General features: G+C 40.5%; 1 protein-coding gene across 6 annotated transcripts in view; it reads right to left on the bottom strand.

The window, feature by feature from the left end:
- Positions 1 to 17,573, bottom strand: part of SLC9A6 (solute carrier family 9 member A6) — a 69,800-nt gene that overhangs the window by 8,010 nt on the left and 44,217 nt on the right. For all 6 annotated transcript variants that reach the window (XM_070604829.1, XM_070604828.1, XM_070604830.1 and 3 more), the window contains 2 exons: positions 13,971 to 14,001; positions 11,617 to 11,696 (listed from right to left, as the gene is read on the bottom strand). In XM_070604829.1, the coding sequence (XP_070460930.1) occupies positions 11,617 to 11,696; positions 13,971 to 14,001 (111 nt within the window). The remainder of the gene's footprint in view (positions 1 to 11,616; positions 11,697 to 13,970; positions 14,002 to 17,573) is intronic.

Raw genomic sequence — 17,573 nt, 5'->3', positions numbered from 1 at the left:
AACAATCAATCAATGAAAATCAGCATAACAACAGATTACAGGAGAAAAAAATAAACATATGAACATCTTAATTGATGCAAAGCATCTGATAACATTCAATACCTGTTCATGATAAAAACTCTCAGTAGACTAGAAATAGAAGGGAATATTCTTACCTTTATAAAGGATATCTCAAAAACTTACAGCTAACATCATACTTAATGGTGAAATATTGAAAAACTTCCCCCGAGGTCAGGAATAAGACAAGAATGCCCACTATCATCACTTATATTCAACATTGCACTGGAGTGGTCCAGGCAGTGTAATAAGACATGAAAAAGAAATGTAAGGTATTGGAAAAGAAAAAATAAAATGTTATTATTCACTTGATTTTCTGTATAGAAAATAAAAAATAATCTACAAATTATTAGAAATAGTAAGTGAACTTAACAAGATTGCTGGATACACGGTCAATATATAAAAATGCAATTGTCTATATATTAAGAGTAAACAAGTAGAAAATAAATACCATTTGCAATAGCATCAAAAATATCAAGTACTTAGGGATAAATAAATGAAAGATGTGCAAGACTTGTCACTGAAAACTACAAAACATTAATGAAGAAATCAAAGATCAAAATAAATGGAGTTACATACTATATTCATGAATCAGAAGACTCAATATTGTTAAGATGTCAGTTCTCTTAAAATTCATCTGTAGATCTAATACAGACCTAATAAAACTGCCAGTGGGTTGTGTGCGTGTGTGTGTGTGAGTATATGTGTGTATGTATAGAAAATGACAAGCTGTTTCTAAAATTTAGATGAAAGTGCAATGGACATAAAACAGTCAAGGAAATACTAAAGAATAAAAAAACCGTAGGATTTCCCCTATTGAATAGCAAAACTTATTACAAAGTACAATCATTAGGAGGGTGTTGTATTTATGTAAAAATAGACAAATAGAAAAGAGAGTCCAGAAACAAACCCCCACTTATATAGCCAAGTGATTTACACCAAAGCTCCACTGTAAATCAGTGGGCTAAGGATGGTATTTTCAATAAATGGTGCTGTCAGTTGAATACTCGTACGGAAAAAAGTAAGTCTTGAACCGTACCTCACACCATACACAAAAATTAATTTGTGATGGATTGAAGACTTAAATATGACATCTAAAAAAACCCACACTTTTAGAAGAAAATGCAGGAAAATATTTTCATGACTTTGGATATAAAAGATTTAAGACACAAAAAGCGCTAACCATAAAAGAAAAGATTAATAAAGAAACCTTATTAAAATGAAGAAGTTCTGTTCCTCAAAAGACAGGATTATGAAAACTAAATGGTGAACTACAGATTAGGAGAAGATAGTCACAATACATAATACATAACACCAGAAAAATCAGAAAAAACTGAATTCAGGAATATAGAAAGAACTATAAGTTGCTAAGAAAAAGATAAGAGACACGTCAAGAATGTGGCGTAGGTGGACTCTGAACTCACCTCCTCCCACGGACACAACCAATTTACAACTACTCTGGGAACAATTACCCCTAAAAGAGAACTGAAAACTGGATAAAAAGAACCCCTGCCAACAAGGGACAGTCCTGATTGAGGTGGAAGAGGCAGAAATTTCTTTCTGGAGAGGAAAAAAGCCACTGTCACAAGCCACAGCACTTCATGGCTGGCCAGGAGCAATCCTAAGGTAGACAGCCTTCCCTGGAGGGAATGGGGGACCTGAGCGGGGTAACGTTACTGCTATAAGCTTCCTTTGGACTCAGCACAACTGAGACGAGTGTCATAATATCTGGCTTTGCTGGCTATTAACTACAATGGGGGATACCCCCAGAAAAGCTATTGGACATAAGGGGAAATAAAGCCAGCTCTTACAGGGTCCATGCACAAATTCATCCATTTCAGAAAGCAACCTACAATCACCAGAAAGTAAGGTGCACAGTCCTTTGGTGAAAAGAGACTCACCTCATAGGCTCTGGCATCTCGGTAAGAGGTGAGAATCCTCCAGGGACTGAGACATTGGTGGCAGCCATTATTGTCAGCTAGTACAGGTGTGCAGACACAGATGCTGGCAGACACCATTGGAGTTCTTCCCCTGGCCTGTTAGCCCAGGGTCTGCCCCACCCCCTAGAGCACCGATTTAATCCAGCTGAACAAGGGCAGGCAGCCCACCCTAGGGACTGGCTCCACCCAACAGCCCCACCTTCAGGCAACTTGTCAGCCTCATTAGACTGGGTGTTTGGATCCTCTGCAGGCAGGCAAGTGGGTCTGCCTCTGTAGGGGAGGGCATGTGAGAGGTGCAGGTGTAGTGTGTGGGGCACTGGTAGAGTGTGTGAGAATTCTTCAGTGGGGGGATTGGGTCTGCTTCAAGGGCTCAGGGCACGAGCATGGGGCAGGACTGTGTTGATGGTGCATGTGGCCCTGTCAGCGGTGGGGCTTGACAGCTACAGACTTGTGCTTCTCAAACAGCTACATATGGGATCATCCCCACTTTCTAAAGCATGAAACAATTGGGTGCTCCCTTGCCTGGGGACAGCCCCACTCAGCTGCAATTGTAAGAGAGCTCAATAGCATTGCAGGCCTGAGGCCTACAACAAATGTAAGCCCCTGAGCCTAGCAACCAGCCAGGCTGGGGGCCTAATCAACAGAAATACTGCAACAGGAACGTGCTATTAGACCTTGTAGCCAACTGTGCTGGTGCTTCCCACGCCCAACAAAGTGACTGAAGGGTCCAGAGCAGGAACTCTCAGCTGAGCATTACAACCAGCTGGCTGGGTGACAGCCTAGACTCCCTGTGCACCTGCAGCAAGAGCAACCCCGCCACAACAGAAGGACACGTGTAGCCCAAACAGGGGACACTCCTGGAACATATGGAACTGGTTATGAGAGGGAAGCACACTGCTAGGCCTCATAAGGCATCTCGTACATAAGGCCACGTCTCCAAGATTGGGAGACATAGCTGACCTACCTAATACACAGATATAAACACAGAGAAAGAAGCAAAATGAGGAGGCAAAGAAATAGGTTCTAAGTAAGAGAACAGGACAAAACCCCAGGAAAAGAACTAAATGAAACAGAAATAAACAATCTACTCGACAAAGAGTTCAAACAAAAAGTCATAAAGATGCTCACTGATCTTGGGAGAAGAATGGATGAACACAGTGAGAATGTCAACAAATAACTGGAAAATATAAAAAAGAACCAATCGGAAATGAAGAATACAATACTGGAAATGAAAAATTCACTAGAGGGACTCAACAGCAGAGTAGATGATACAGAATAATAGATCAGCAAGCTGGACGAAAGACTAGAGGAAATTACCCAAGCTGAACAGATAAAAGAAAAAAGAACTAAAAAGGATGAGAACAGTCTGAGGGTAGTCTGCGACAACATCAAGCACACTAACATTCATGTTATGGCTGTCCCAGAAGGAGAAGAGAGAGACAAAGGAGCAGAGAATCTATTTGAAGAAATAATAGCTGAAAACTTTCCTAACCTAAGGAAGGAAACAAACATCCAAGTACAGGAAGCACAGAGAGCAGCAAACAAGATAAACCCAAAGAGGCCCACACCAAGACACATTATAATTAAAATGTCCAAAAGTAAAGATAAAGAGAGAATCCTAAAAGCTGCAAGAGAAAGGCAATAAGTGACATACAAAGGAAATCCCGTAAGGCTATCAGCTGACTTCTCCGCAGAAACCTTACAGGCTAGAAGGGAGTGGCATGATACATTTAAAGTGCTGAAAGGAAAAAACCTACAGCCGCCAAGAATACTCTACTGGCAAGATTATCATTCAGAATGGAAGGAGAGATAAAGAGTTTCCCAGACAAGCAAAAATTAAAGGAGTTTATCACCAAGAAACCAGTTTTACAGAAATGCTAAAGGGACTTAAGTGGGAAAGAGAAGACCACAAATTACAATAAGAAAATCATCCCAAATAAGGCAATAAAATCACTGATAAAGGCAAATATACAGTAAAGTTAGCAGATCAACCACCCATGAAGATAATATAAAGGTCAAAAGACAAAAGTACTAAAATTACCTATTTCCATGATAAGAGGGTAATGGATACACACACAAAAAAGGCTGGAAATGATATCAAAAACATAAAATGTGGGAGGAGAAGGGTAAAAGTGTAGAGCTTTTAGAAAAGGTCAAATTAAAGAGACCATCAACTGAATATAGATTGCTACATACGTAGGTTATTATAAATGAACCTCATCATAATCACAAACCAGAAACCTATAATACACAAAAAATTAAGAGAAAGGAACCCAAAAATAATACTAAAGAAAACCATCAAAGCACAAGGGAAGAGAGCAGGAGAAGAAGAAAGGAACAGAGAAGAATTAATAAAACACCCAGAAAAAAAGTAACAAAATGGCAATAATTATGTACACACTTATGAATAGCTACTTTAAATGTCAATGGACTAAATGCTCCAATCAAAAGGTATAAGGTGGCTGACTGCAAAAAAAACAAGACCCATATATATGCTGCGTACAAGAGACACACTTCAGACCTAAAGACACAAACTGAAAGTGAAGGGATGGAAAAAGATACTCCATGCAAATGGCAATGAAAAGAAAGCTGGGGTAGCAATCCTTATATCAGACAAAATAGATGTTAAAATAAAAACTGTAGCGAGAGACAAGTAAGGGCACTACATACTGATAAAGGGAACAATCCAAAAAGAGGAAAACATTTGTGAATAGCTATGCACCCAACATAGGAGCACCTAAATATATAAAGCAATTACTAACAGACATAAAAGGAGAAACAGATAGTAACACAATAACAGTAGGGGACTTTAACACTCCACTTACACCAATGCATAGATCATCCAAACAGAAGATCAATAAGGAAACATCGACCTTAAACAACACAACATACCAGATGGACTTAGTAGATATATACAGAACATTCCATCCAAAAACCACAGAATACACATTCTTTTCAAATGCCACTTGGAATATTCTCCAGGATGGATCACATATTAGGCCACAAAACAAGTCTCAATAAATTTAAGAAAACTGAAATAATACTAAACAACTTTTCTGACCACAAATGTAGGAAACTAGAAATCAACTACAGGAAGAAAATCAGAAAAGCCACAAATATGTGGAGATTAAACAAAATGCTACTGAACGACGATTGGGTCAATGAAGAAATCAAAGGAGAAATCAAACCATACCTGGAGATAAAGGAAAATAAAAATACAACATGCCAAAACTGATGGGATACGGCAAAAGTGGCTGGTTCTAAGAGGGAAGTTTATAACAATACAGGCCTACCTCAACAAACAAGAAAAATCTCAAACGAACAACCTAACAGTGCACCTAAAGGAACTGGAAAAAGAAGAACAAAGCCCAAAATCAGTAGAAGGAAGGAAATAATAAAAATCGGAGCAGAAATAAATGAAATAGAGACTAAAAAAACAATAGGAAAAAATCAATGAAACCAAGAGCTGGTTCTTTGCAAAGATAAACAAAATTGACAAACCTTTTGCTAGACTCACCAAGAAAAAAAGGGAGAATTCTTGGGGCTGGCCCCGTGGCCGAGTGGTTAAGTTCGCACGCTCTGTTGCAGGCGGCCCAGTGTTTCGTTGGTTCGAGTCCTGGGCGCGGACATGGCATTACTCATCAAACCACGCCGAGGAAGCGTCCCACATGCCACAACTAGAAGGACCCACAACGAAGAATATACAACTATGTACTGGGGGGCTTTGGGGAGAAAAAGGAAAAATAAAATCTCAAAAAAAAAGAAGTCTCAAATAAATAAAATCAGAAATGAAAGTGGAGAAATTACAACAGACACCTCAGAAATACAAAAGATTATGAGAATACTATGAAAAGCTATATGTCAACAAATTGCATAATCTAGAAGAAATGGATAAATTCTTAGAATCATACAACTGTCCAAAATTAAATCAAGAAGAAATACACAATTGGAATAGACCAATCAGCAGTAAGGAGATTGAAAGAACAATCAAAAACCTCCCAAAAAATAAAAGTCCAGGACCAGATGGCTTCCCAGGTGAATTCTACCAAACATGCAAAGAAGATTTAATATCTACCCTTTTCAAACTCTTCCAAAAAATTGAAGAGGGGGGGAAGCTTCCTAACTCCTTCTACAAAGCCAACACCACCCTGATACCAAAACCAGACAGAGACAACACAAAAAAAGAACATTACAGGCCAACATCACTGATGAACATTGATGCAAAAACTTCAACAGAATACTAGCAAATCAAACACAGCAATACATTAAAAAGATCATACACCATGATCAAGTGGGATTCATTCCAGGGACGCAGGGATGCTTCAATATCCACAAATCAATCAACATGATACACCACATTAACAAAATGAAGAATAAAAATCACATGACCATCTCAATAGATGCAGAGAAAGCATTTGACAAGATACAGCATCCATTTCTGATAAAAACTCTGAATACAATGGGTATAGGAGGAAAGTATTTTAACATAATAAAGGCCATATGACAAACCCATAGCTAATATCATTCTCAATGGAGAAAAACTGAAAGCTATCCCTCTAAGAACAGGAACCAGACAAGGATGCACACTTTGCCCACTCTTATTTAACACTGTATTGGAAGTCCTAGCCAGAGCAATCAGGCAAGAAATAGAAATAAAAGGGATCCACACTGAAAGGAAGAAGTGAAATTGTCACTATTTGCAGATGACATGACTTTATATATATGAAAACCCTAAAGAATCCACCAAAAAAACTTTTAGAGATAATAAATGAATACAGTAAAGTTGCAGGAGACAAAATTAACATACAAAAATCAGTTGTGTTTTGGGGCCGGCTCCGTGGCTGAGTGGTTAAGTTTGTGCGCTCTGCTGCGGCAGCCCAGGGTTCGGATCCTGGGCGCGGACATGGCACCGCTCGTCAGGCTACGTTGAGGCGGCGGCCCACATGTCACAACTAGAAGGACCTGCAACTAAGATATACAACTATCTACAGGGGGGTTTGGGAAGATAAAGCAGAAAAAAAAAGAAGATTGGCAACAGTTGTTAGCTCAGGTGCCAATCTTTAAAAAAAAAAATCAGTTGTGTTTCTACACTAACAACGAAGTAGTAGAAACAGAAATTAAGAATAGAATCCCATTTACAATTGCAACAAAAAGAATAAAATACCTAGGAATAAACTTAACCAAAGAGGTGAAAGATCTGTACAATGAAAATTATAAAACATTGTTGAAAGAAATTGAAGACACAAAGAAAGGTAAAGATAGTCCATGCTCTTCAATTGGAAGAATTACCATAGTTTAAATGTCCATACTTTCTAAAGCAATCTACAGATTCAATGCAATCCCTATCAAAGTTTCAACAACATTTTTCACAGAAATCGAACAAAGAACCCTAAAATATATATGGAACAACAAAAGACCCCAAATAGCCAAAGGAACCCTGAAAAAAGAACAAAGCTGAGGCATCCCACTCCCTGATTTCAAAATATGCTACAAAGCTATAGTCACCAAACAGCATGGTACTGGCATAAAAACAGACACACAGATCAATGGATCAGAATCGAGAGCCCAGAAATAAACCCACATATCTATGGACAGCTAATTTTCAACAAGGGAGCCAAGAGCACACAAGGAGAAAGGAAAGTCTATTCAATAAATGGTGTTCAGAAAACTGGGCAGCCACATGCAAAAGAAAGAAAGTAGACCATTATCTTACACCATACACAAAAATTAACTCATAATGGATTAAAGACTTGAATGTAAGACCTGAAACCATGAAACTTCTAGAAGAAAACACAGGCAGTACGCTCTTTGACATCGGTCTGAACAGCATATTTTCAAGTACGATGTCTGGGCAAGGGAAACAATAGAAAAAATAAACAAATGGGACTACATCAAACTAAAAATCTTCTGCACAGCAAAGGAAACCATCAACAAAACAAAAAGACAACCTAACAACTAGGAGAAAATATTTGCAAACCATATATCTGATAAGGGGTTAATATCCAAAATATATAAAGAACTCATACATTTCAACAACAAAAAAACTAACAACCCAATTTAAAAAATGGGCAAAAGATCTGAACAGACATTTCTCCAAAGAAGATATACAGATGGCCAACAGGCACATGAAAGGATCTTCAACATTGTTAACTATCAGGGAAATGCAAATCAAAACTACAATGAAATATCACCTCACTCCTGTCAGAATGGTTATAATTAACAAGACAGGAAACAAGAAGTGTTGGAGAGGATGTAGAGAGAAGGGAACTCTCATACACTGCTGGTGGGAGTGCAAACTGGTGCAGCTACTATGGAAAGCAGTACGGAGATTCCTCAAAAAATTAAGAATAGAACTACCATATGATCCAGCTATTCTACTGCTGGGTATTTATCCAAAGAACATGAAAAGACGAATGTGTAAAGATACATACACCCCTATGTTGATCGCAGCATTGTTCACAATAGCCAAGACCTGGAAGCAACCCAAGTACCCATAAAGGGACAAATGGATAAAGAAGATGTGGTATATATACACAATGGAATACTACTCAGCCTTAAGAAAGGATGAAAACCGGGGGCTGGCCCCGTGGCCGAGTGGTTGGGTTCGCGCGCTCCGCTGCAGGCGGCCCAGTGTTTCGTCGGTTCAAGTCCTGGGTGCGGACATGGCACTGCTCATCAAGCCACGCTGAGGCAGCGTCCCACATGCCACAACTAGAAGGACCCACAAGTAAGAATATACAACTATGTACCAGGGGGCTTTGGGGAGAAAAAGGAAAAAAATGAAATCTTTAAAAAAAAAAAAAAGGATGAAATCCAGCCATTTGTTTCAACATGCATGGACCTTGAAGGTATTATGCTAAGTGAAATAAGTCAGAGGGAGAAAGTCAAATACTGTATGATCTCACTCATAAATAGAAGATAAAAACAACAAACAATCACACAGAGACAGAGATTGGATTGGTGGTTACTGGAGGGGAAGGTTGGGGGAGCAGGGTGAAAGGGGTGATTAGGCACATGTGGGTGATGATGGATGGTAATTAGTCTTTGGGCGGTGAGCATGAGGTAATCACACAGGAATCGAAATAAAATGATGAACACCTGAAATTCATATAATGCTATAAACCAAAGTTACTGCAATAAAAAAGAAAAGAAAAAGACAAGTCAATTAAATGATGGCCAAAAGAACTGAACAGACACACTTCATAAAAGAGGATATCCAAATGGCCAATAAACATATGAAAGGATGCTTAACCTCACTGGTCATCAGAGAGATGACAGTTAAACTACATGAGATATCACTACATACCCACTGAAATGGCTAAAATTTAAAGATTTTATTTTTCATTTTTCTCCCCAAAGCCCCCCGGTACATAGTTGTGTATTTTTAGTTGTGGGTCCTTCCCGTTGTGGCATGTGGGATGCCACCTCAGCATGGCCTTATGAGTGGTGACATGTCCGCGCCCAGGATTTGAACCGGCGAAACCCTGGGCCACCGTAGCAAAGTGCACAAACTTAACCACTCGGCAACAGGGCCAGCCCCGTGAAATGGCTAAAATTTAAAAGGCAGACAAATACCAAGTTTTGGTGGAGACGTGCAACAACTGGAACTCCCTCAACTTGCTGGTGGGGGTGTAAATCAGTTACAACCACTCTGGAAAACTGTTTGGCAATATCTACTCAAGCTAAACATATATTTGCCCTAAATTCCACTCTTAGGTATATACCCAAGAGAAATGAGTGCGATGTCCACCAAAAGATGTATACACAAATGTTTAGCTTCACTTCCAATAGTCAAAAGCTGGAAACAACCCAAATGTTTATCAACAGTAGAATGGTTGAGGAAAAAAAACAAACCCTGTACTATGTATTCATACTATGGAACACTACACAGCAATGAAAAATAATTACTGGTACAGGGAACAATATGGATAAACTACACAATGTTGAATGAAAGAAGCAAGACATAAAATAATATATCGTTCCATTTATATGAAGATCAAAAACGGGTAAAACTAATCCATATTGCTAGAAATCAGAACAGTGGTTGCCCTTTTGGGAGGGGGAGGGGAAGCTATTACTGACTGCAAGAGAACACAGGGTACCTTCTAGGGTGCTGGAAATGTTCTATGTCTGTATATGGGTGGCAGGCACACAGGTGTATACACAGGTCAAAATTCATCAAGCTGTACCTTTAAGATCTATGCACATTACTCTATTTAGCTTATATCTCAATTATAAGAAACAAGCAGTCTGGCTACACAAAGGAACTGAAATCTAGAATGAGGAATGATTCATCTACTAGGGTACTAGGTACTAAAATGACCAAGTCTTAGTCTAGTAGTACTTATCAGGGTAGGACTGAGTCAAACAAGTCTTGGTGTTTGCTTGTATAAGAATATACAGAAAAATAAGCTATCATTCTACTCTTTCTCTACATTAGCATCATTTAATTGTTTTGTATATTGGGCAGAAAATGTACAACATAATTTATGCAAGAAACACCAAACAATGTTTGCTAAATCAGAGGGATGAAAAAGCCCCAAGAGATATGGGAGTGGCTTATACCCAAAATGCTGATACTAGAGCCAAAAGTAATGACATAATCATTAAACAATTTTAAAGAGCCAGGATCTCTCTAATGGGAGTCTTAATATCATAGATATGCTTGCATTCTTGTTTCCATACAGTAATTTAATCTGAGTACTTACAAAAAGTGAACGTAAAAAATCTAACAAACAGAATACAGTAAACAGCAGCTTCTAATGATAAGTGTCAAGCGCATTTTTCTTAAATATACAAGGCTTTGATCAGAAGGTTGAAAGCAAGGAAAGATTTTTACAGTTGTCCCAAATGTGCTTCAGTGGACTATGAACCAGGTTTTGATTCTTTTACTGATAAGTGTCAGCCCCAAAGAATTCCACAGTCCCTTTTTCTAGTTCTATTTTCAAATAAGAAATTCATTTTAATGAATAGTGAGTGACAAAATGTTGTTTAAAAGACATGACTCAAACAGGTTATAGGCTATAACATGACCCAAAGTATAGCTATGATGAAGACTGTTATAATAGGACAAGAAGGGAACTTGGCAAAGAAGGAAACACCAGCATTTGAACGCAGATGAGAACCTCCCAGTCTTTGGGAAGGTCAGAGAAAAGAGGCCTATCACTGACTAGGGCAGTATCTACCGGGACTGTGTTTTTATCTCATTCCCATGCTTCTTCCTAAGGCAGCCTTTCCTCTTTTACCCTAGCAAGTACACTGACAAGAACCAACAAATATCTTCTGCAGGATCCACTAAATTAGCTAAAGGACAATAAATATTAAAGTTTGCTCAATAAATAAACCTACATATCAAAGACAGTCTATCGTAAGGGCTCCTGAGTCCCTCCAAACAGTCAGCTTCTGCAATCACTGCTCCCTACTGATTCCACGGGTTTTCAGAGGAATTCCTTTGTGTGGGTTTCCTTTAATAACCTTCTCCACTACTCTGAAGGGGAAAGGGAAGACCAAACATAGGTTTTATAAGCCACTTCAGGAAGGGAGTGGTCAAAACAGTTGCTCCATTAAATTCTAAGTGTCCATGTTCATACTACCATTTTTTTTTCTCAACTAAGGATACTTATGATCAAAGTTGTACCATATCCGGAAGAGCCAGGCACTCTCTGCTTTGGTAGTTCTTCGCTCATTTTCAGGAATACCCTGCAAACAGATAATAAAGAAATCAATATATACACAAAGATCAAAACACATTTACTTAAGAGTCATTTCTTTGTAGAATCGGAAATAGAGCCTACTACATATGAGATACTCTCCAATACGGGTAACATTAGAAACTTAATAGCTTGTATAGTACAGGTTTGGAATAAGAAATTGAAATGTTTTTCTGAACACCTCTATTACTCAGGGTGCTTGCTGATTTATGAGTCTACTGTTATTTAAAAAATCAATATGGAATAATTCAGCCCCTAAATCTGAAAGACTTACACTCACAATGTGAATTGCACCTTAAGTAGAAAATATCACATGGATATCCCTATATTTGGGATTTGCCGTAGGTCTCAAACTAAGCAACTGGTATTTTCAAAGTTGCTACTATGTTCTTAGAACACTAGCAAAATGAAAGCAAGTAGGGAAATTCCATAGTACGTCTGACTGGCTAGGAGGGAAAACTAACATAGCAAGTGGGCCTCTTCAAAAATAGCTTCCAAAAACATAAACTGGGTCCTTCTTTGTAATATGGTGCGGTCAGTAGTGGGGCACTTAGGCGATCTGGTTTGTCTCAGCTCTGACATGAACTGATTGGGCACGTCCCTTTTCCTCTCTGGGCTGGAACTTCTTCATGTATACCATGTGAGGGCTAGAGAATCTCAAAGGCCCTTTCTAGCAAGAATGTTCTGTGGCTCCATGACTTTTAAGGAGCACAGAGTTTAGATTCCGGGTTTTGGTTCCTTCCTGAGCCTCATAATAAATGAATCTCCCTCTCAATGTGTATCAAAACAGACACAATATAAAAATGTTTGAGAATGCCGTATGGGCTTCCGAGAACCAAAAAACACCGCTATTGCCCTTCACATCAGTAGGCATAGGTTTGTCTCTCTACTTTTTGAAGAGCAATTAATCTATAAATCTCCTGATCTCCTCACCACATAAACACCTATACACCCAACCCCCACACACTCCATACTTATTATAATGTTCCTGTCTGCTTCCCAGCGAACGCTCAAAATATTGAGTCAGTAATATAACAAACCAAGACATCCATAGGGTTTCGAGGGCAAGGGAAAAACGGTATTTTTTTCTCTCTGTCACAGCCGGCAGTCACCCACCTGGCTCTCTCCCTGTCACTGCACTTCTCTTTCTCCTCCGTGGTGACAGAGGTAACACAGCAGGTTGAGATTTATGCAGACGGCGATCGAGCATTTGTCTGCTGAGCTGGGCGAGAACTTTCTTCTTGTTTGGACATGGGGGTGGAGGCGCTGAGGCGCTAGGACCGCTTGGAAACTACCCCAGCAGCTCAGCATCATGGGAATTTATCCAGCCTGATTTTTACATGTATTTCAAGCCCACGGAATTATATGTTAAGGTTCTGACCATAAAAGCAGCAAGCACTTACTGTATCACATGTATGCTCATCACTCAACAGCAAACAAAATCAGCATTTAGGGAATGAATCTGATTTTTTTTGAACCACACCCTGAAGACAAATTGACCAGGGTTTGTTTCAGACAAGACAAAGAATTGTGTTTTGAAATAGATAGTTTGCATCTTCAAAAACCTAATTTCTGTGATTTCCCATATATTGTCTAGGACAGTCACATATTCATGGTGCTCAAAACCGTTAAAAAGCGGATGGAAAATACCAGAAAAGAGTGCTCAGTCTAGAGAAGGCACTGGGTTACTCTGCACTCAGTCTACCAGACTCGGGTTCTGAGGAACAATCGGGAAGGTGACACAAGGAAACAGCAAGGAAATGAGGCAAGGCTGAGGCACGGCTTAAGAAAGTGCACTCTCCTGAACAAGCGGGGAGGACTGGCTGAAGATTCCAAAGCTTCTAGGCAGTTCTCAAGGGCAGCTGCTGCTCATCCAATTTGAAAGTTACACAGGAAGAGCAGCTGGAGTGGGACTTACATCAGAGACAAGGCTTCATGCGCAAACCCAAGTGGAAAAAGGCTCCCTGTGCCAGAGCAGTCACTTGAAAACCCAGGAGTGCTTAAGGGACTGCTCGCCTCTGTGGCCAAAGCCCAGGCTGGTGGACAGATATGAGAGCTGTTACCCTTGATAACCACACACTGTCTAAAATTTGGTTTTGTCTCTATCAAGTAGTGAGAAAAGCCAGGAATGACGTCAGTTAACAGCGATGCAAATAGGACGGGATCTAAATAATAGTGGCACGAAGTCTATAGTAGATTGTTTTCTTTCCAAACAACTGCACATTCGACAGAAATGCCAGAGACAACACGAATGCATATTTACCAAATGTTCTTGGTCTGAATCAACACCAACCCTAAAGGAGAAACACAAAAGGCAAATGAGATCTTGAAGCCAAAAACATGGTCTAGTCACATGTACATTGTCAGGCAGCGACTTTGCTGAACACAGAAGCTAGGAATTGTTAACATTTTGTCGCTTCTCTGTGGTTGTTGATGTAGATTTTTGGCTCCTGTCACTTTCCTTAGCAACAGCTTGGCTCCTGAGGCAAGCAGAGTCTCCTGATTCTCTTCCTGCAATGCCATTGATCAGTTTCAGAAAAACAGCGTTTCTTCTCCGACTCCAAGTACACTGTAAGCAGAGTCCGAGAAAGGAGCATTGCGCCCGTTGCTGAATAAGAATTACTGGGTAATTCCAAAAACAAGCCTGGCCCCATGCAGTTCCAGGAGGGAGCTGCTTGTGTTCGGACCTCTCGGCTCTCCTGGCAACATTCTGTTATGATGACTGAAGAGAGGGTCCAATTACATATTTTTCTCACAGGCTAGTAGATAGCCATTAGCCTTGATTCTTCAGAATTCTTTTTTATCTGCTTAAACTTCCTGCTTTCCGTACCACAGGGAACAGCTTCATTACGAAGAAATCCTCTTTGACTCCTATCTCCTCAACACGAGTACTCACCAACTCTGTTAATTCTTTCTCTAAACTGTCTCAGATTTTCTCTCTTTTCCATTCCAACTGCTCAAGCTCAGGCCTCGTTCTGACTCACTGCGGTCTGTAGCAACTGGCTATAAGGTTTCCCAGCTGCCAGGCTCTCCCCTAGAGTTAACTGTCAAAAGCACAGAACTGACTGGGTTATTCCCTTGACCAAAGACTTGGAGAGCGGCTTATGACACAGAGGGTCAAGTCTAAAGTCTTTTGTGCGACTTTCAAGACTCTCTACAAACTAGCAGCCCCCACCACTCCAACCTACCCGTCCCCTCACTCTCTTCCACATGCCCTACATTAGCCGCACTGGACCACTCCTCTCCCCAAATCCCTGTCCTCTCCGGAGCCTCCGAGCCTTTGTCATGTTGTTCCCTCTATCTGAAATGCACTGTCCCTCATTTTTCCCTACTCCTTGTTTGAGTTCCAAATGAACCAGTCTATGACTCCTTCAGGCAGAATCCTTTTTTCCTCTGTGCTTTTACAGCACTTTCTAGAGTCCTCTATTCTAATACTTAGCACAGTATAGTTATTTACCTGTCAGTCTCCCTAAATAGACTATGAGCTCCTTGAGGGTAAAGGCCACGTCTCAAGTCATCTCTGTATCCCCAGAGTCTAGCACAGTACCTGACACACAATAGGTGCTCAAATGTCTATCGATCAAGGTCACTACTACAGACAGCACAGAAAACAGAGCAGTGTGAGAAGCTGCAGCAGTAGCATCCCAGAATACGAATAACACCGAAGGGACGAAAAATGATGCAAGACCTCATCTGGAAGGCAAGTGAATCACGGTCAAGTACTTGAAAACAGATGGCCTTGACCAGATTCATAATTCAAAGAAAGCCTCATTTCTTCTTTGTTAAAACGACCAGAAGCTGTTTGCTATCTTCTTAGCCATATTAAACTCTAATCGCTTTTGTGCATCTAAAGTGACATCTAGTGGTCTCGGGGATAGCACATTTGTAATACTCACACGGAACATTATGGGAAGCCAATTCCATGTGCTAAAACCTTTATAGAGCACTTATTATCTGCCAGGCACTGTGCTAGGCACAGGCTATAGACATGAGTTAGATACGGCCCTGTACTCTAGGAGCTCAGAGCCCAGCGGGGAAGACAGACACAACTACAGCATAACCCCCAAGGACTGCAATCAGAGAGAGCTGGGTGCCAATCTGACCTCAGCGCCTTTCTAGCTGTGTGAACTTAGTCAAGTTACGCAGCCCTATGAACTGTAATTGTATCAGTGGGAAAACAGCCACCACACAGTTGCTTGGAAGGATTAAATGAGAAAATGCATCTGAAGATTTTAAGAGACTATCTGATCCATCATAAACACTCGCTAAATGGCAGCTCTTAGCACAACATTATTATGACAGGGCTAACTGAAATAAGGGTTGAGTAGAGACACCCGACGTTAGGCAAACAGAAGAGTGGTTCTGATCAAAAGCAGAGGGCAAAGGAGTGGCATTTGAGCTGTGTCACTTCCTGGGAGGGAAAGAGAATTTTAGGCAGGAACGTTACGAGCAAAGGCTTGGAGACGGAGAAGTGCAAAGTCTGTGTGGTAAATGAGAGGGAGCCAAATGTGACTGTCACAAACTATGCGAAAGGACATAGGAATAGCTGGCTGGCTCTAACTCACTGAGGATCCGTTGTCCGCACAACAGCTGGAGTGATCCATTTACACTGTAAAATAGATGGCGTCACTCCCTGGATTTAAAAGCCTACAAGATTTCCAACTGGATTTTAAGACCCAAACTCCTCACCATGTCCTACAAGACCCGATAGCAGGGGTCCACAAACTACAGCCCACAAGCCACACCCAGGGCATCTCCTGTTTTTGTGAATAAAGCCTTGTTGGAACACAGCCACACCAACTGATTTACGTATTGCCTATGGGAGCTTTCACACTACAGTGGAGTAGTTGAGACAGAGACCACATGGCCTTTGAAGCATAACATATTTACTATCTGGCCCTTTACAGGACGCGTTTGTCAACTGCTGTCCCATAGGATCTTGCCCACCTCATTTCCTACCTATCCTTCCACCACTATTTTCCAGCTACATGGGCATTATTCTGTCTACTAAACAGGCTAAGTTTGTTCCTGCCTCAGGGCCTTTGCACTGGCTTTCCCCTCTGCCTGGACCGCTCTTTTTCCTGCTTACTGTTTAACTGGCGATATCTTGTCATTCAGGTAGACTGAGCTCAAATGTAACCTCAGAGAGACCTTTCCTGACCTCCATCTATAAAATACACTCTATCTTCAGTCACCACCATGGTACCTTGTTTGTCATCAGAGCATTTCCTATCATCTAAAATTGTCATCTTCATTTGTTTACTAGTTTATTGTCTGTCTCCTCCAGGGATCTTTTCTATCTCGTTACCACTACCGCACCTCTCTATAGCAGGCTCTCTGAACCTTCGCATTACTAACATATTGGCCCAGATCACTCACTGTTGCAGGGGGTGGGGGGCTGCTCTGTGCACTGTAGGATGTTTAGCAGTATCCTTGGCCTCTATCAACTCAATGCCAGTAGCAGCCTCCTCTCGTTGACTGTGACAATCAAAAATGTCTCCAGACATTGCCAAATGTCCCTTGGCAGGGGGGAAAATCACCCCCAGTTGAGAACCACTAAGTTAGAGCTTAAAACAGTGCCTGGCACCTGGTGGGTGCTCCATCAGTATTTATCAAAGGAAAGAATAAAAGGCACATTTGAAACACTGTGCTAAGAGCTTTACAGACATTAGCTCACTGAATCTTTACAACAACCCTAGGAGGGAGGTACGATCAAATGCACACTACAAATGAGGAAAGTGAGGCTTAAAAAAATTAAGGACCTTGCCCAAGATCACAGAATTAGTAAATGAAGAAGCAAGAATGTAAGGTCAAGTCTAAGTCTGCATGAATCTTAAACTTCAAGGACTTATCAGCATCCTCAAAA

This window comes from Equus przewalskii, chromosome X (genome assembly GCF_037783145.1).
Source record: "Equus przewalskii isolate Varuska chromosome X, EquPr2, whole genome shotgun sequence".
Taxonomy (NCBI): domain Eukaryota; kingdom Metazoa; phylum Chordata; class Mammalia; order Perissodactyla; family Equidae; genus Equus; species Equus przewalskii.
The sequence above is the reverse complement of the archived record's forward strand: the minus strand, read 5'-3'. Positions and strand labels throughout refer to the sequence as shown.